Source organism: Gobio gobio (genome assembly GCF_949357685.1).
Source record: "Gobio gobio genome assembly, chromosome: 17".
NCBI lineage: Eukaryota > Metazoa > Chordata > Actinopteri > Cypriniformes > Gobionidae > Gobio > Gobio gobio.
Window position 1 is genome coordinate 31,784,941 of NC_137110.1, and position 20,670 is coordinate 31,805,610.

Below are 20,670 nucleotides of genomic sequence, written 5' to 3' on the forward strand. Positions count from 1 at the left end.
GAATCGGTGTGTTTTTGTGTTTTCTTGTTTTATTTATATCCTGATTATGTATTTTTGTGTTGCGTTCAGCTGTCCTTTCTTTATCAGTTATGAAAAGGCAAAAGGGACGTAACTCATATTAAAACGCCTTTTTATACCCAAGCAGGAATCATGATTCTTTTGCCTTGCCGTACTACACCAAGCGCTCAGAGGGTCATGCCCAGTGAGTTATCAGAGCTTCTATTGGCCAACACACATACTGACGTAGAAATTGGCCACCTTCAGGGAAGTAGCAAACCCCACTAGGCCAGAGTTGAAACGTTATACAACATCAATAAAAGTACACAAAGCAGAAGGCACGTCGTCCAGAAGAGAGTCCAACGGAACAGTCATGAATCCTGATATTAGCCGTGAACGGGAAAATGCATCTTTTAACCTGGAGATCCTTACGAACATACTGGACGGTGCTGCAGAAAAGACACGCAGGAGGAGAGAAATAGGTCAGGTGTGATCAGAATTATCTGATATCTGCACTTATTTTATAATAATAATAATAATAATAATAATAATAATAATCATATTTATTATTATTTTCTAAATTACTGCAGTTGTTTGGCCAAAACATTTTTTCTTATTGTAAAAAAGCTTTAGTAGTTATAGTTATGCTTGTAGTTTTTCTTAGGTGCACTGCATGGGAACAATCACATATACAGTCACAGAAGTCTTGGGTCTGCTGTCTTGTCCATACTCCTGTGTCGTATACAAAAAGCTAAATAATTAAATCGAGGACCACATGACCATCTTAACTTAAATAACACTTAAAATAATTGCTTACAAGGGGAAGAAATGTATGTATTCCTATTTTCCCAACAATACAGAATTCAAATTTGTTTCTGCAAACTATTACTGTGCTTCCGCCCAGTGCAGTTTGTGTTTCTCATGAAAATGACATGTATACCATTCAGATAAGATAAACATTTAATTTACCTTGAGGACAATGGCCCTCTCACAGCTGCCATGTTACTTATAGATAAACTGGCGAGGTGATTATTTTGTGTCATTTGACCTGAGTATTTACAGGGACCCCCATTATCATTATTTTCTCTTTCTCGCTCTTTTTTTATAAATTGGGTATCTAGCCTCTTGAATTTCCTGTACCTGTACAGTGTATGATTAAAAAGAACAAAAGATCCAGAGTTATTAGTGTAAAAACAAAAAGTGGTGACATTTAAGGTAACAAATCTTGGTTAAAAATGGCACTTATCACTCATATTGCTTTATTGTTCTTCCTTAGAGTCTCTGGTCATTAGTGATCCAGATTTCCAGCATGAAGACCTGAACTTCCTCTCCCGCAGTGAGAGATATGATGCAGCAGTGCGTAAGAGTGCTCAAATGATCCTGAAACTTAGGGAATATGGTATTTCTGATCCAGAGGAGATTTACTCCTACAAGAGGTATGCATATTTGTCATCATGATTCAATAAATTCTCTCTCAATTATGGTATATATATATGGTATATTTTTTAGAGGAAGGAAAACATTTGAGTTGTGAAGTTCATATAAAAATTATAATACAGATTACCAGTGAAATCATTGCAATTTTTCCACTCTTTAAATGAACAGTCTTAACAAATATGAAAGTAAGTTACTCCTTCATGAGTGCCCTGGTGTCTTTGTCACCTTTATCTCAGCATCTCTGGAAACAAATGGCATGTCATGTATGAGTTATTTTTGCTTCATAGGGTCCACATTGCTGAAAGAATCGTCTAAACAATGCATTTTCCTGCCTTTGGATTAAGAATGTCCTGTTTATTTTTCTATTTATTATTCATTTTTTAATGAATGGAGATCTTGTAAATGTGCATTAATACATTTTTCACATTACATTATTTACTTATCTTTCACCAAACCAACACTATGATGTTGTAAAAATACGATGAGTAGCATGAACGGTATTACATTTACTGGCAAAGGCAAGTTCGAGAGTGTTTAAAGAGACAGCCTGAGCAAAGGTCTCAGATTAAAAGTGTGTCAAAGGCAGTTGAAGTCAGTGCTACCAAATCCACTCATATTCTCAAACTGAATTAGAAGAAGCAAATGAAGCTTTATTATTTCCATTTAGGTGATTCAGACATTCTTGACAGTTTACTTTTAATACACATTTAAAACAATGAAAATAAGTCTGTATAAACATGTAAATATCGTTGTCTCTATAAACCAGTGTAACTTACTGTAACTACTTATCTGCATGTGTCTCTAGCTGAAGTTTTATACATTTCTGTTCCATCCTGCAGTGTTGTGAAGGGTGTGTATCAAGAGCCCCTTGGTGTCCATTATGTCATGTTCGTTCCTACCTTAATCAGCCAGTGTACTGCTGAACAACGCAAAAAATGGATCCCATTAGCCGAGTCATTCCATATGTTAGGCACCTATGCTCAGACAGAGCTGGGGCACGGTCAGTCTCTCTCTCCCAGACAATTATGACGAATGTACTTTGTTTTTAGACCAAAAATAAAGTGTTGTCCTTTTTGGTTTTAGAGTTAACATTGCGTATAGTTAAGTATGACCCTTGAAGGTGTTGACAGCTCAGTATGGTCATATTCTCAGGTTTTATGGTCTCCTAAAGTATAATGAATAGTTAGCTGGCTAAAGTCACTCAATACCTGAAAATAAGTGCTCCTGATTTAACCTAGTGTTCACCTTTCATCCAAAACATGTTCCAAACATGTTATATCCCATCCTGTATATATTAGTCCACTTTTGTGTCTTATTATAATTACATTTTATAAAATTTATGAAATTGACACAAAAGATCATGCATGCATATGATTAGGTTTAAACACAACAATAACACACTCATGAAAATATAATATAATTATCGAGAAAATCACAGAAAATAGTGGGATGTCATTTTTTGTCAATATCGCACACCGCGAATGTAAATACAATTTTTTTTTTTAAATGTTTTGTACTTCAAAATTTATTTATTATATTAATTAAAACTATAATTATTTTGAATGTAAGTTTGTAAATGTGAAGAAGCAGCAGTTAATAGAGAGTAATGGCTTTGAGCAGAAGTGTCATTTAAAGGAAGGAAATGTATCTGCTGGGAATATGGGACAAACAGGTCACCCTATTGTTTCTCCTTCGAAAGTAAAATTTCAGAATATTATGTGAGAGACATTATAAAACCTTTTGATAGAGGCGTGGACTATTTTGCTTGACATAAATAGTTGGGTGATTTGGAATATATTATTGAAACAATCTTGACAAATAGCTTTGAAAATTTCTTCTCGTTACATCTGATGTGTTTCTATGCATTCTTTGAAATTGTATTAATATTGCCATTGAAGAGCATCTGTTTTAAGGAATACAGTTTGTGCAGTTATTTATACAGCAGTAAAATGTTATTGTTATAATTGATTTGCAATAATAGAATCATTAATCATTATTAAATCTGATGTTTAATCAGCATCTGCATGACCTGCTTAAAAATGATTTCTCTCCTTTTTTGTCATTTTATCTTTAATCCAATTCCTTTTCATCTACATTCATACAAACCCACATTCTTATTCTACTCACTGTCTTCTGAAATTCCTCCTTTTTCATTTTTAAAACACTCGTGTTTGTTTCTCTGCTATCTCAATAAATATTCAACCTCTCTACTCGCCTTTCTATCTCTTTCTTGCCCCTTTTTTTTTCTTTAAATACTCCGCTCACTTTGACCCTTGCCCTATTGAAGCTGTGTGCACCGAGGGCGTCCAGAGCCCCTTGATCTGCACTTGGGCATGTTCCTGCCAACGCTGTTGAACCAATCCTCACCTGAACAACTGGAAACTTTCTTCATGCCAGCATGGAACCTGGAGATTATTGGCACCTACGCGCAGACTGAGATGGGGCACGGTAACAAACCTGGCAACCTACCTGCACGCATATATTACTATACTGAGGCACTGGACTGCATTGGATCAGTCATGTGGTCTTATAAGTTTTTCTTGATTTTGTATCAATTTAAGCTGGAACAGACTGTTACTGCAAACTCTCTGTCACTTCATTATTGGGACAGTATTTTATAGCTTTCATAATGGCGAGAAAAGGGCAATTATCAAAGAAAGACAGACTGACATAAAGGATGGTTCATAATTGTATGACACCAATGAGACACATCCACCTGCAGAGCCATACATGACAGCAGTTTCAAATCAGCAGTGCCAGGCCAGCAGTCTCAGACTAGAAGTTTGGGTTGAGCCGACTAATGCCTTACTTGACCCGACCACTAACCCTAACCTCACTGAGGCTATATGCTTTGCCTTAAAGGGTTACTTAAGGGATTTAGCATTAAGCTTTGTATTTAAACTGGGTCATTTATGCAGTAGAAATGTGAAATTATTTTTGAATTTGGTGCCTTCTAGACTGAGAAAAGACAAAATGTATTTTTGTCTCATGTAGATGAAAGACAACAACTCCCAGAATGCACTTGCTTCGCTGCCCTATGAGGCCACTCCGTACACCGTCGTTTTGATCTTCATAGTAATACAATCATTTCGTTCAGTTAGAGAATAAACACTACAATTAAAAACAATGTATCTTTTCAATAAAGTGTGAGTGAGCCAAACGAAAGCCATGGCACAGACGCAGCAGTGTCAGATTTCATTCATCATGAAGAGCTGAGCAGAGCTGAGGTAAGCGCCAGTCTGGCACGTTTTCAGATCGCATATGGAAGCTAAACTATCACAGGAATTAATTGAAAAGTTGAAACACTCACTTTACTCTGCACCGCGCTCCGTTATGATTGTCCGTGCGGCCGTTTGTGTCTTACATTCTGTGCGTGAGATCTCTCCCCTATGGGCGGGTTGATAACATGCGGAACTAGCTCCATCTAGTGGCTGTAGTCTTTAGCCTCTGGCCCAAAAAATTCTCAGATGACGCAAAATGACGATATTTGCGTCATCGGAGGATTTTTTCCAGAAATAAAATGCATAATTCTCTCGTCTCAAGGGGATATGAGGGGTGAAAGTACCATAATTTGAATATACTACCGGGTTTCTACTGATACAAAGCTTAATGCTAAATCACTGAAGTTACCCTTTAACTTCCATCTTGATACAGCTGGCCCGGTGGTGCGTATGGCTCTGCGTCGCTGTCATTGAATACTGTTGACACTAACTTCTAAACATGGAGCTGGAAGCTTAATGGTCCAGGGTTCTTTTTTTGGATCCAGAGTCAGTGGTTTTCTGAACCAAAGCAATGGCCAACACATTCTCCTGATTTGGGATGAACTAGGCAGAAAGTGGGAACTTTTGCAACAGTGGTGGGAAGAATTTTCTGAACAATGTTTGATATCCATTTTAGAACCAATGCCATAGGTGTGTTTTGCTGTTATCTAAATAAGATAGACAATGTACCCTTTAATTGATTATTTCTAATGTTTTATTTTCACAGTAAACTGTAACTTTTAATAAAACCTGAAAAAAATCTGGTTTTCAAGAGTGAGGGTTAGTGAGTATAGGGGATCTGTTTTTCTTGCTGTCAAACACCTACAAGGGTTACCTTAACCATGCTATTAGAACTTTTGAACTTCTAGATTATGAATAATGTTACATACTGAACCACTAAGTGGATTAGAGCTTATATTTGTTGAGCAGATATTTCTTTAAATAATAGGCAATACTTGACTTTGGAACTGCATGAATTTCACTTTGATTTAATTGTATTAGATCTGTAGTAACAGTTTCTGTGTTTTTACATGTATAATATCCTTCTAGGTACACATATCCGTGCTCTTGAAACCACTGCTACTTACGACCCTTCCACCCAAGAGTTTGTTTTGAACAGTCCAACAATCTCCTCTATTAAATGGTGGCCAGGTGGATGTGAGTAAGCCCTGCTCAAGTTACAAAATTTTATGTCAAATGTAACATGGCACTGTGTACAACGTTAGTTGTTGTTGTTGTTGTTGTTTTTTTTTATTATTAATTTACTCTCTGTCTTCCTAGTGGGTAAAACCTCAAATCATGCTGTAGTCCTGGCTCAGCTGTACACGCAGGGCAAGTGTCATGGCCTACATGCCTTCATCACACCCATTCGCTGTATGAAGACACACATGCCATTGCCAGGTACAGAACTTTTAGTTGGTCTATGTTCCTAAAGTTGTGATGATATATAGAGATATAGAATGGAGCATGGGTGTGATGTTTTTCTTGTTTTTTTAAATGTGATATCAGTTCCTGGGGGGCATAGTTCAGCAAAGTTTAGCTTCAATCCTTATTAAATGCCCCTGCTCCAGCTAATCAAGTTCTGTAGGATTTTTTGAAAACTACATGTATGTTTTTTGGAGCAGGGAACTAAACTCTGCAGGAATGTGGACCTCCAGGAGCCGAGTTTGGCACCCCTGGTTTAGATTGACTGCAGTTGTTCACCAGATTATGGAATGATTGTTTGTTCTTATCACAATTATATGCCACTTTGCACTAGATTTCACAATCACTTGTTGCCTTCCAAATATGGGAATTGTACATCAATACGTACACCAATGAAATGCAAATTTTTATTGAGTAGAAGTACTTTTTTTTCTTGTTAATTGTTGCGCTGTGTAAGTGAACCAAAAAACCTATTGATTCGTCTTACACTGCAGTTTTAAAGATATTGTTTCAAATTGTGTTGCCGTTTCAGTCTTGGATTTAAAAGCCATTGTTATGGCAACAACTATAAAAGGATAGTCCAATAACTTATACATGGTGATTTGTTGGATTTGAAAGAGGTAGGGGTGATGGCGAAAGATGCTTAAAAAAAACGAAGACCTCTAAGGACCCATCACTCCACTAAATTTGCTAAACTTGGTGAACTGAAAAAAAACCCACACCCTAGCTCTTTCTAGTCATATGTCTAAATATAAACTTGACAGTATCACATGGCAAACGTTAACTGACAACAAGCCTTTTTTTAAATATTAGCAGTTAAAGAAAAGCGGAATGAAACCCTTTTTTTGTTACTAGTTTTTCTGCAGTATCTTGTTGTAGTAGACTTTGTATTTAGATATTATTGTTCAAGTCATTCTGCCCTGGCAACAGAATTATTAATTGACTGCCCTATGATTAGATGCTTAGATATTTGTCTAGAAATGTTGTGTATGTTTACAGAATGTAGTCCTCAATAATTAATCCATTGTTTTCATATCTGTCGTGTTTGAACAGGTGTAGTGGTCGGTGATATTGGCCCCAAATTTGGTTTTGATGAGGTGGATAATGGCTACTTGAAACTGGAAAATGTCAGGATTCCACGTGAGAATATGCTGATGAAGTATGCCAAGGTGTGCATATCCTACACACACGGAAAGATAAAATGTTTACAACAATGGTGTTTTAGAGTTTATAAGTAAAATCAAGGTAGATTTCTAAATTTAAATAGTTTATAATTATGTGTGCTCATTTATATTCAGTGGGTTCCAAAAAAATTTAAAACTGGAAAATAAACAGAATTTTATAAAAAAGAATAATAAAGATTCTGATTTACTTTTAGATGTTTACTTTAAACAAATAAATAAAGTCTGAGTTCTCTGTTTCCACTGGAACATTCTCAGATGTAATTGCTTTACTTGGTGTGTTCTTGCGTAGGTTGAGCCAAATGGTGCATATGTTAAGCCTCCTAGTGATAAGCTCACATATGGCACTATGGTGTTTATTCGCTCCATGATAGTGGGGGAGTCAGCACGAGCTCTCTCCAAGTCCTGCACCATTGCCATTCGTTACAGTGCAGTCCGACACCAGTCTGAACTACGCCCTGGGTGGGTCTCGCTCGCTCGCTCACGCACACACACACACACACACACACACACACACAAACACATGCACACAAAATGTTGGGTTTTAATTTTTTTTCTTTTAGAGAACCAGAACCACAGATATTGGACTATCAGACCCAGCAGTATAAACTATTTCCTCTGTTGGCCACTGCCTACGCCTTCCATTTTGTGGGGCAATACATGAGTAAAACATACCATCGCATCTCAGGAGACATTAATCAGGGTGACTTCAGTGAGCTGCCAGAAGTATGAAATTTTTTTTATATATTAAAAATAATGTTCTATATATGTGTTCATCTTTTTTTTCCCATCGTTTTGTAGCTCAATTTCAGTGTCTTTATCTTATTTGTTATTATTATTTCTTCTCTTTATTCTTTCTATAGCTACATGCTCTATCTGCAGGTCTGAAAGCTTTTACCACCTGGGTGACGAATGCAGGCATTGAGGTTTGTCGCATGTCATGTGGTGGACATGGTTACTCGCGCTGCAGCAGTTTACCCGACATCTATGTCACTTTTACGCCGACCTGCACTTATGAAGGAGAAAATACAGTCATGATGCTGCAGACAGCTAGGTAAAAACGCCTGTTTACATTAACGGTTTCAAACTTTAGCACTATTTGGATGTAATTCATTCTCAAAACAACTTAGAGTTGGAATGAATAAGTAAAATAGATTATGATATATGTCTGTGAAATCATGCAGTGATTTGGGCGGGGTTGTAAGTAGGGCGTCAAAAAAACTAAACTTGAATCTTAAATATTACTAATATTTGAATTATATTCAAATTTAAAAGGCATAATTTCAGCTAGAGGAAAAAAGCTTTTGGCTTGACTCCTGAGGCTACAAGATGGAGCAATGAGCAAAATATTTTTCAAAGCAATGAAATAACATGACTCTCTGTAAAAAAAATAATAATTGCAAAACATTTATGAATCAAATATAATTTTATAAATTACATAAACAATTATAAACAACCGCATTATGGATTTATGCATAGTTTCTAGTTTTTGCATTTAAAAACATGAGATGCAGTGGAATGAAAAAAAAAACTGACAGTCTCGACATGTTTTTTTTAACTTTACACAGCTTTCTAAACACGCAGCTTTTTTGTGCGAGGCTATGAGTGCAATGGTCAAAGATGTCTGTCTAGCACACAATGGAAAAGCAGCACAGAAAATGCGTTCTGTGTGAACGACGATCTTTTCTGCATTGAGCATCTCTATTTCTGCAATGTTTTGAATGACCAACCACATCTAGTGGGTTCAACTGGATAGGCTAACAAAAAAACATTAAAATGCAACAACGACTCATATTGCATCTCGTGAGCCACTAAAATTCAAATGCATAATTTTTGCATTCGAATGTGGATTTTTATTTTAAATTCTACGATTATTACAAATTCAAATTTTAATTTGACAGCCCTAATTGAAACCTGGTTTTCGGGATGAAAATTGCCATAGAAGACAGAGATGCTAATCCTGTCAGTTTGTTAATGCCATTTCAGCCATTAAGAAACAGGATAGGATTGACATCGCTGTAGTTTTAGTGTTATAATGTTATGTATATAATTGAGGATCATACCTGACAGTTTGTGATCAGACTCTTTTGTTTAAATTTATGTAATTTTCTTTTTACATTTGATGGGATGCCAGCAATACTACCAGCAATAACCACCAACTGTTATTTTCCACAAAGGTGCACCACGGAAAACAGCAATAAAAATTGGTTTAGTTTGCGTATAACAAACGTCAAAATAAAAAATGTGCTGTGATTCAAGATATAATTCTATTTTTTTTTTACAGGATACCCCCCCAAAAAATTTTGTTTGCTGATCAAAGATAACTTTTCTACGCAGTTATTTTAAGTCGGTACAATAAGAATGAGAAAAAAAAGGTTAATTTAATGATCAAATAATGTTTTTTTGAGCCATACTAACAAGATATGTCTTTAGCATACTAACATGCACTATTGCTGGTTAGTATGACAAAGGAATGTAAATGAAAGTTGGCTAATAAGAAGAACAAATAATAAGAGACGGATGTCAGTACTGACATGAATATAGTTGTCATTCACTAAGTGAAGCAACTGAACACCATATCTGTCCTGTGGTAAACTACTTACTGTAAAAAACTTTTTTGACCACTGGTGTATGTGCGGTTTTGCACTTGCCTAGCCGAGCCCACATTTGTGCATTTTGATTATTGATAATTGAGGCTTGTATTAAAGATTGAGAGTCTAGAGAGACTGGTTCCAAGTGATGAGCCTGGTGCTTAGGGCACTGCCTACCAGAGACAACAAAATGAGTAATTTGACCCACTGTAGGGCTTATGGAATGGGTTGTCCTCACAAGGGATAATATGCAGTGATGAATGCTTGAGAGAGTAGCAATGTCCAGTAGGGGCGAGTAGGCAAGGATCTGATCTCCACACAGACTGATGTAATCTGTTAGCAGGGAAGCCCAGTGAGCCTGGAAACACAGGAGAATCAACAAGGCTTGCTGACAGAGAGAGACAGTGGGAAGAACACAGGACTGGGCAAGAGGTGAAACAGTTCCCAACACAGGAAGTTTAGAATTTTAGACAGAATAATCCAAAATGGGAACACTAAAAAGACTCTAAACAGGGAAGGAATCTACAACCATAAATGCAGAATAATCCAACAAGAAACAACACTAGACCATCTAGGCAAGAATAATGCTCTGACTTACCACATGTAAGTAAAATGTATTTATAAAGCACATTTAACACAGCTTGCACTGATCAAAGTGCTGTACATAGCGAATTAATCGCAGAATAATAAAATAAGCTAAAAGATGCTAAGATAAGATGACATCAAAAGACAAACACTTAATTACAGAACATAACAGGGTAAGACAATTAAAACACAGGGAAGGCCAATGTAAATAAGTTAGTTTTGAGCCTGGTTTTGAATATTGTAGTTTCTGATGTCAGATGGCTGTTGGTTCCACAGCTGAGGGCCAGCAACAGAAAAGGCTCTGGCACCTTTTTGCTTAAGCCTAGACCGTGGGACATGGAGAAAACCTTGGCTGGAAGATCTAAGAGACCTAGGGGCTACATGGGGATGGATGATATCAGTAGCTGGGGGCCAGGGCGTGAAGAGCTTTAAAAACCATCAGCAGTTTTTTTTTTATTGTATCCTAAACCGAACTGGAAGCCAGTGCAATGAGGCCAGGACAGGTGTAATGTGTTCATGCTTTTTTTGTGTTTATTTTGGACCATCTGGAGCCGTGCCACCATAGTTAGAGGGATCCCAAAGTAAAGCGAATTACAATAGTCTATGCGAAAGTTATGAAGGCATAGATTACTTTTTCCAGATCATTATATGACAGAACAGACTTAAGTTTGGAAATTATTCTTAATTGGTATAAACTGGATTTCACAACAGATTATATTTGTTTGTCCATATTAAGATGGGAGTCTAAAATAACACCCAGGTTACGTGCATGGGATTTAACATAAGGGGCAAGGGGGCCAAGGTTGGCAGGGATACAATTTTTTGATTTTGAAGGGCCAAAAACAATAACTTCAGTTTTGTTATCATTTAACTGAAGGAAATTGTCAGCCATCCAAATTTTAATTTCTTTCAGACATTCTAAAATAGGCTGCATGGAATTGCCGTATTTTAGTGGGATGTACAGTTGGGAGTCATCTGCATAGAAATGGAATGAAATATTAAAATTTCTGATGATGTTACCTAGGGGAAGCATATAGAGGGAGAAAAGTACTGGACCCAGGATGGATCCTTGGGGGACACTATAAGGCACAGGGGCAGTGGATGAAGAATACTGGCCTATAGATACTGAAAAAGATCTTTGGTGGAGGTAGGAGTGAAACTAGTTAAGAGCTGTACCCTTAATGCCCACCCAGTGTTCGAGACGCTCGTAGTGTACCATAGTCTATGGTATGAAATGCAGCACTAAGATCTAACAGGACCAGAATGGCATTATCATGAGCAGGTAATGCCATTCTGAGCAACAGGTCATTTGTCACCTTTAACAGGGCTGTCTCAGTGCTGTGACAGGCTTTGAATACAGATTGAAATGGCTCTAGGATCTCTGTTGAATTGAGGTATGGAAGCAGCTGCGTTAACACCACCTTCTCCAAGATTTTACATATGAATGGCAGTTTAGAGAGAGGCCGGAAATTATTAGCACATTTTGCATCCAAATCATGTTTCTTTAGCATAGGCTGGACAACCGCATGCTTGACACATGTATGAACAGTGCCAGTGGCAAGGCAGGAGTTAAGAATTAATTGAATGGAGGGACCAATAGCATCAAAAGCATCTTTGATAATCTGTGAAGGAATAGGATCATGTGGGGCTGTTGATGGTTTCTTGTGTAGGACACTGCTTGGAATTGGTCAAAAGTATCTGTAGTAAGTATCTGTAGTCTTCTGATGTGGTCAATTTTCTCAGTAAAAATGTTCAACTCTTCACAGCTATTGGTGGATGCCTCGACCTCTGGAAAAATTTGGGGGTTAACAATTGAGTTTATGGTATTACATTTTCTAGGGCGATGGGAGTGTTTGCTTATAATGTCAGAGAAATACTTAGCCCTGGCTTTTTTAACTGCATCTTGAAAATTGGCCTAGGAAAATTGGCCAATGGTCCTGAATGTAGAGATATAAAAATTAACAGAGTAACAATACTAGAAAATACAAACTGGAAAGCAATCAAAAATGACCGTTTTTATTAAAATTACACACATTACAATTATTTGTTTGCACAGCTCCCAAACAAATGTCAATACGTCGCTACTTGCTACCTCCCCAAAGTTACTGTAAACAGTTGAATTGGGACAGTATAATAGCAGCAACAGAAGATTAAAGATAATTTTTTCAAGGTTCATCCAACAACAGAAGTTTTTAGTTCTTATTAAATTATTATTATCTTATTAAGACTACTGGTCAAAAATTCTAATGTAAAGCTGAGGAGACTCAGAAACGGGGGAGTGCTGGATCCAAATGCATTGGGTTATTGGTTTACAAAATAAAGACACAAATTAACTCAAAATATCAGAGAAAAACAGAACTGAAAACAAAGCGCAAGGAGGAACAAAACTAAGAACATCAAAGAAACAGCCAGCACTGAACAAGATCTCACAATGAAAGTTACAATGTTGTTTATATACACAAGATAATCTGGGGCTAACAAGGAACAGGTGAGGGTAATCAATCACTGTGGGAACAAACAAGAGTAACTATGGCAAAACAAACAAGGGAGCTAGGAAAACAAGGCAAAAACAGGAACCAAACACAGGTGGTGAAACTCTGGACCAATGGGTAACAAAGGAAACACTTCAAAATAAGAGTCACACAACCAGGGAAACAAGAGAGGAATGCTATTTCTAAAATGCCGTACTTTTTTTTTCTGCCAGTTAACTATCTGGGGTCTGACATGTTTTTGGGCCCCAGAGATGTTTTGACGCACTGATATTTGTACTTATAACATTTTAATGTCTAAAGTCTGATAACACTGTATTCAGTACAAACATATTGTACAAAAGTTTGTATTAAAATGAAAATCAAGTTATTGCGTGGTTAGTAAAAAAAAGCCACTGAAGTAAAGCCATAAAACACATACTGAAGCTTTGTTCACAAGACTTGATTAAGCAGTTTTAATTTTCATTTCCTTTTCCTATTCCAGTGAATAACCTAAAATGTTACCTAAAACAGTACACATCCTAAACTGCCAGAGGTTAAAGAAACAAGTGCAATTACCATCTGAATTCACACATTTTATCATGCAATTTTTGTAGTAATCCTGCTGAGAAATAATTGACAATAATCATTCAATCCGAATAGGGTTTGATTATGCATATGATATCTATGTACAGTATAGTGTTATGTATAAGTTTAGATTTTTTTTTAGTTTTTTTAAATTGATCTTAAAGGGATAGTTCACCCAAAAATGAAAATTCTGTCATTTACTCACCCTCAAGTTGTTCCAAACCTGTATGAGTTTCTTTGTTGTGCTGAACACAAAAGAAGATATTTAGAAGAATGTTTGTTACAAAGCAGTTAGTAGGGAATAAAAATACTATGGTAGTCAATGGTTGCTCTATCTGCTTTGTAACAAACATTCTTCTAAATATCTTCTTTTGTGTTCAGCAGAACAAAGAAACTCATGCAGGTTTGGAACAACTTGAGGGTGAGTAAATGATGCCAGAATTTTCATTTTTGGGTGAACTATCCCTTTAAAATAGTTCAAAGCTACATTGAAGTTATTCACAATATTCAGCAGATGATTTCCATTAATCTCAATGAACTAATAGATTTGTACAACTTTTACTACCTGACATGTCTTCTGTTAATTAGATATTTGGTGAAGAGCTACAAACAAGCACGGGCAGGACAGCAGTTGACAGGCATTGTTTCTTACCTGAACGAACCTCAGAACAGGATACAGCCCCATTCTGTGTCCTCCCGGCCTACTGTTGTCAGTATTAATGACCTGGCCAGCCTTGTGGAGGCATACAAATTTAGAGCTGCAAAGTAAGTTGGATCCAAAAAATGGATTTTATTGTAATAGATTTTGTGGTATTTTTTGTCAGGTTGTAAAATGTGCCACAGATAACAGTTCTGTTAAAAACTTGCTCGCATAGAATTTTTTGCAGTGACTGAGAATGTTTTTGAAAAATGCTCACAGGTTAGTTGAAATGGCAGCTAAGAACCTACAGGCAGAGCTACAGCACAGCAAGAGCAACGAGGACGCCTGGAACAACAGTTCCATTGATCTAGTCCGAGCATCTGATGTGAGGCTTCTTAAAAACAACCTCTGAGTAATAATATTTTCTACAGTAGCCCTAAACAGACAAGCTGCTCTACAGAGCGCTAGCTACTCTCTGCTGTCTCTGATGCTGCGTTCACACCAAACGCGAATTGAGCGTCAAAATCGCATCTACCGCGTCTAGTTTCACGCGCCAACACTTTGAATGTATTCGCGCGTCCACGGCGAATTTGACGCGCGTAGAAATCGAGCGTTTGAAGCGAAATTGAGGCACGTTCAAGGCACTCCAGGAGAAATGTCATAAAACACCACTCTGCCTCTTTTAATTTTCATAAAAAATATATATTAAGCATTAATAGCCACACAAATGTGGTCCAGGCAACTCCTACATTATCTTCACTGCATGTGTATTTAAATATCCTTAAAATATAAAGTTATGAAACTTCTCTTTGCCCTCAGTCAAAACGATTTGGCAGACAAAAAATTATAGATTCATGAGAGCAAAGATCGGCCGTTAGATCTACACAAGACGAACCACTACAGGACATCAGAGCCAGCGGCAGACGGCAGAAGGACTGGCCGAGCAAAGGCTGTTCTCGGCGGGGTTATGAGCGGTGATTGCCCGCTGATTGCCTGGATCTCAGACCTCCAAAAACACAAGATTATTTTTTTAAATAGGCGCTCTCTTTATAAATAAACCACAGATTTGAGCTTTAAACAACTACATTCTCACCTGAAAAAGTCTTAAAACTACATTTTGTGACACAATAGTTCTATTTTTAAATTATGCAGGGTTTCTCATCACGTCACTTTACCACGTGACCGCAGCGAGCAGGCTCCTGATTGGTTAACACGGCGCGAATTGACGCCAAAGTTCAAATTTTTCAACTTGGGTGTCAGGCGCAAATTCGCTTCAAACGCGTGAATGCACAAAAGCACCTTTCGCGTGTAACGCGCGTATCGTGCAAGACGCTCAATTCGCGTCCAATTCGCGCGAACTGGATGCGCGGATTCGCGTCCTTCGCGCTGCGCGAAACGCGCCTTCCGCGCCGCGGGACCTCCAGACGCGCGTCAACACGCCTTTCCATTGACTTAACATTGAAATCACTCGCGCCAGATGCTCTATTCGCGTTTGGTGTGAACGCAGCATTATGATATCTTTGTCCTTTCTCGGCCATCGTATCTTCTCTATGTCCTTTGAAAGGGAGGGGTGAGCGGTTGCAATTTCGCAACCTCACTGCTAGATGCCGCAAAAATTTACACAGTGCACATTTAATGAATTGCTTCAATATACAAAACTCTTTAAATAATTTTTTATAGATGATTTGTACAGATTCAGCAGTGCAGAAAATTGTTTTGGATTTGTGTTTTGACTAATTCCTTTTCATTCTCTCTCCACAGGCTCATTGTCATTATGTGGTAGTGAAGCTGTTTGCTGCGAAACTGAGTGAGATTGGAGATACGGCTGTCCACTCTGTGCTCAGCACTTTGGCTCTGCTTTATGCCCTTCATGGAGTCGCACAGAACTCTGGGGACTTTTTACAGGTTACACACCACCGTACAGTAGAAGACATTTTTAGTTCATACATTTTGCTCTACCCAGAGAATAAACCAGGACCTGAGACTACTGAGTTTATTTAATTTAATTTATATGTTGTGAAATTTCAACATTAATTAATTGATAACAGTTAAAGGGTTAGTTCACCCAAAAATGAAAATTCTGTCATTAATTACTTACCCTCATGTCGTTCGACACCCGTTCAAAACACGGCATCATGAAGCTTCGAAGCGTTATGAATCAGTGAGTCGAATCATGATTCGGATCGCGTGTCAAACCGCCAAACTGCTGAAATTTGGCGATCCAAACTGCTGAATCGACTCACTGATTCATAACGCTTCGAAGCTTCATGATGCCGTGTTTTGAAATCGTCATCACTATATAAGTCGTTATTTAGGGTTTTTTTGCGCACAAAAACTATTCTCGTCACTCCATAAAGTTATTGTAGAACCACTGTAGTGAGATGGACTTTGTAACGACGTCTTTAGTACCTTTTAAGGGTCTTGTGTACCGTGCATTGTGCCAATGGAGGCCTTTCAGAGCCATCAGATTTCAACTAAAATATCTTCATTTATGTTCCGAAGATGAACGGAGGTCTTACGGGTGTCGAACGACATGAGGGTAAGTAATTAATGACAGAATTTTCATTTTTGGGTGAACTAACCCTTTAAGAATAGCTATTTTTATCACTGATCATAGAGGGAGCAACATCTCACTCACCAGAGATACATACAAATAAAAAAACAGGGAGATATGTATCCAATACTAGCTCCAAAACGGCGACACTGACTTGTTTACTGTCTATACCAGGTGTGTCAAACTTCACAGCCCTGCAGAGTTTATCTTTAACCTAAATTAAATGCACATGATCCAGCTAATCAAGTACTTCAGGCTAATTTGAAAACTACAGGTATGTGTGTTTTCAGCAGGGTTGGCACTCAACTCAGTATGACTGGCCCTCCATTGTCCTGTTGCATGAAGCCGGTTTCAGTTGCTACCAAAATTTGAGATTAGTTTGAGCAAACTCTTGTTTTTCGGGATCAAGAAGGTGGATTGTTTTTTAGTGGGTTTTATTGCCATGGTAACTTGCGCTACTTGGCTAAACCGCTCCGGAGCTGGTTTTATTCTGGGTTAGAAATCACAGACCAAACCTGTACCAATCTGCTGTGAGTAAAGTGACATCCAGTTTTGGTATGAAATCTTTTATCCAGAACAACCTGCCCCGGAGTTAGCCGTGGAGCGTAAGTTGCTATGGTGATGAACACCGCTAAAAGCCAAACAAACCACTTTCATGGTGCCTAAAACCCAGGGTTGGCACAAATTAAACTGAAACGTAGTCAAGTCAAGTCACCTTTATTTATATAGTGCTTCACAGTGTTAAACAGGAAAATAAGGCAACAGAATTTGATTTGGCTGTTCAGCCGCTCTGGAGAAAACGGTGATGTTATCCAGCTTATTTCAATTATCATATAGTGACAATGCGGGCAGATCAATGATTTAGTTGAAAATGTATTTTAATATTTAATTGAATATTTAGTGTCCCCGACTGAGCAAGCCACGTACCTGGCTAACCACCTAAACCGGCTTCATGGTATACGTCCCTGGTCTTATACTCTTGTTTTGTTATTAAATATGTGCTAATTAAGCTTTAACTATTATTGTTGTTGTTACTGGTATTGTGACCAAACATATCTCTGGTGAGATTTAAAAAATGTTTTGTCTAAAACTAGGGCAATGCCACTGGACTTTTAGAGCATTCATGTTTGCATGAATTCCGACTGCTGCCACTCACTCCATACTTAAAGGGAAAGTTCACCCAAAAATGAAAATTCTGTAATTTACTCACCCTCCAAAACCTGCATTAATTTCTTTCTTCTGCTCAACGCAAAGGAAGATATTTGGAAGAATGTTGGTAACTGTTGTGGCAATTTTCTAATCAACTCTGAATAAGAGACAAATCTTAATAATTTAATAAAATGGTTTATTCTTTTGCAAAAGAAGAGTCAACAGTCGTACAGCCATCTGAATGTCTGCAGAGCATTGCCTGCAAGTCATAACAAAAGTGCAGCTCTTATAGTTGTTTTCAAACAAGGTCACACACAGCCCTCCTCCTGTAAATTTCCACACGCACTCAAATAACCCCATATGTCTTTCATCCCACATTTAGGTGGACAGTAACCCCTAAGGTCACTTTGCTGGTCCCACCGTCTTGCTGATTTTAACTCGCAGTCCTGCATAGCAAAACATTCTCTTATGTGGTATAATATTCTTTTATATATAATTATTAATATCCTTCGTTGATTAAATTTTCCTGTCACATAACCAAGCAGATCTCGGCAGCCATTGACTACCATAGTGTGGACTACTATCGTAGTCAATGGCTGCTGAGATCTGCTTGGTTACCAACATTCTTCCAAATATCTTCCTTTGTGTTGAGTCAAGTCAAGTCACCTTTATTTATATAGCGCTTTTTACAATGCAAATTGTTTCAGAGCAGCTTCACAATGATAACAGGAAAATAATGCAACAGAATTTAATATAAAGTAATATAGTTAAATGTTTAGTGTATTTTAATAGTTAAATATTTATACTTACAAACATTCTTCCAAATATATTCCTTTGTGTTCAGCAGAAGAAATAATTAATTCAGGTTTGGAACAACTTGAGAGTGGGTAAATAAATTTTCATTAAATCGAAATTGTGACATTTAGTCCATCTGTTATAACTTTGAGTAATGTATATGCTAGCGTACTCCAAAAAGTTGACAACATTAATTTGAAGCAGATGCAAACATTTACAGTCTTTCTACTACAACTTTTGATGACTCTAAAGGTGATGATACATGGGGCAAATTTTTTTTAAACAAGGTTGCCGAGCGATGTTGCTTGGACAATTTCCCATTGAGAATGGGCAACAAATTTCTTTCCAGATATTTTAGATCGGTCGTGAGCCCTGTGTCTCACCTGTTTGCCCGTTGATGGCAACATTGCCCAGCAACTTTGCTCAAAAAGTTGCCTTGTACATCATCACCTTAAGATATAAACAAATTTTTGACTAATTCAATGCTGTTTAGAAAGAAAATGTCCTGTTCATGGGTTTGTCCCTGTCTCTTGGTTCACAGGGGTGCCCCACAGATTTGCTGTATGGCGCTGGACATGGAGACAGCTGTTCCTAGACCAGCAGTTTAGCATATCTGTTCTAGGTGTGACCGCTGTTCGTGATCATATTTTTCTTCTTTGTCAGGCTGGTCTGCTAAGTGTTCCTCAGCTGACTCAGATCTCACAGCGGCTGAAGGGTCTCCTCTCAGAGCTAAGGCCTAATGCAGTGGCTCTGGTCGATGCCTTTGACTACCGTGATGAGATGCTTAATTCTGTTCTGGGGCGATACGATGGGAACGTCTATGAGCACATGTTTGAGTGGGCAAAGAGATCGCCTTTGAACCATACCGAGGTGTGTATATAATGCATTAGATGTCTGTGAAAATGTTGTCTTACTTTAGAAACGTGTATGTATTGTATTCATGTCTGATGTATGTTAAATAATTTCAGAATGCTATGGCAAATTGTGTTGTGAAAGTTAAAAACTTTTATTTTGTCAAATGATATTACAAGAACCTCTTTTTTTCTTAAGGTGCACGAGTCACACCACAAGTACTTGAAGCCCCTACAGTCCAAATTGTAAGCAGTGCATTTATGGGAGAAATGGAAGAGTCTGCCCAAGACAACTAATACAGTTAGCTCCACCATTTCTAGATTTCCTTTTAATCTACTGTAGAAAATGACCTTCTATCCATTCCTTGAAAGGATTCTGCTGTCAGAGATGAGATTAATTTTTGTTTAATTTTAAATGGATATGGTTACATTTATACATTTCTAATTATTTAGAGCAGTAGGCCATGATTGCTTTATCTGTGCACTTAAAATAAATTATAATTTCAACTGAATCCACATTAATTACTTTTTGTAATTTTATAGATTATTTGTTGTATGTAATATTTGCTTAATTGGTCTCTTTAGAGGATGTAATGTTACAATAAACAGACCCCTGATCCTTCAAAATCGAATCAAAATCAAACCATGTTTGCATAATATCCAAAATCTTCTTGGTCACAAACTTCAAATGAAATGCTAAAATTGAATGTAACTTTTGAGTTTGAAATGATATTTACTGAATAATTAAATATTTCAGGGTCAGACAAAATCATGCCTTAATTAGACCCCCAGACAGGAATGTTTTAGTTTTTGTAGCGAGAATCAAAATCAGTGTATTTGTAGTTCTATTGAAATGATTTACACCATTTACATAGAGGTATACTGATCTGTGACTAGAGTTTTTTTTTTTTTTTATCACACAGTTGTTGTTTCAATTCATGCTACTTTAATAAAGGAAAATATAACATTTACAGTTGTGTAGCTTTCATTCATTGAGTATCTTTCATTCATGTATTTAGGTAGTGGAATTTGCATTTCTAATTACAATTAGAATATTTACAAATAATTATAAGCACATTGAGAGCATAAACACTCGTGTATGCCTCGTGTTTAAACAAACCTCATTGGTTCTCGTGCACAAGCGCACAC

The 20,670-nt window shown here is 37.3% G+C and overlaps 1 protein-coding gene across 3 annotated transcripts; it reads left to right on the forward strand.

Moving 5' to 3' along the window:
* The first annotated feature begins 212 nt into the window (after positions 1-212).
* acox1 (acyl-CoA oxidase 1, palmitoyl) lies at positions 213-20,493 on the forward strand. 3 transcript variants are annotated; one of them, XM_079841863.1, is made up of 14 exons: positions 213-479; positions 1,274-1,433; positions 3,722-3,882; positions 5,745-5,852; positions 5,976-6,095; positions 7,173-7,288; positions 7,593-7,762; positions 7,864-8,026; positions 8,164-8,354; positions 14,121-14,297; positions 14,452-14,557; positions 15,934-16,077; positions 19,334-19,540; positions 19,721-20,493. In XM_079841863.1, the coding sequence occupies exons 1-14, from the start codon at positions 371-373 to the stop codon at positions 19,769-19,771; spliced, it is 1,983 nt and encodes a 660-aa protein (XP_079697989.1). In that variant the 5' UTR covers positions 213-370; the 3' UTR covers positions 19,772-20,493. The 3 variants fall into 3 exon arrangements, with proteins under 3 accessions (XP_079697989.1, XP_079697990.1, XP_079697991.1); XM_079841864.1 differs by lacking the exon at positions 3,722-3,882 and adding an exon at positions 2,274-2,434 and having other exon boundaries at positions 238-479; XM_079841865.1 differs by having other exon boundaries at positions 361-484.
* The last annotated feature ends 177 nt before the right edge of the window (positions 20,494-20,670 follow it).

What these genes read in the sequence shown, in the direction of transcription:
- acox1 (XM_079841863.1), top strand. Translation starts at nt 371, where the DNA reads ATGAATCCTGATATTAGCCGTGAACGGGAAAATGCATCTTTTAACCTG. An exon ending in GACACACATGCCATTGCCAG is followed by an intron (nt 6,096 to 7,172) that starts GTACAGAACTTT and finishes GTGTTTGAACAG; the next exon opens with GTGTAGTGGTCGGTGATATT. An exon ending in CGCCTTTGAACCATACCGAG is followed by an intron (nt 19,541 to 19,720) that starts GTGTGTATATAA and finishes TTTTTTCTTAAG; the next exon opens with GTGCACGAGTCACACCACAA.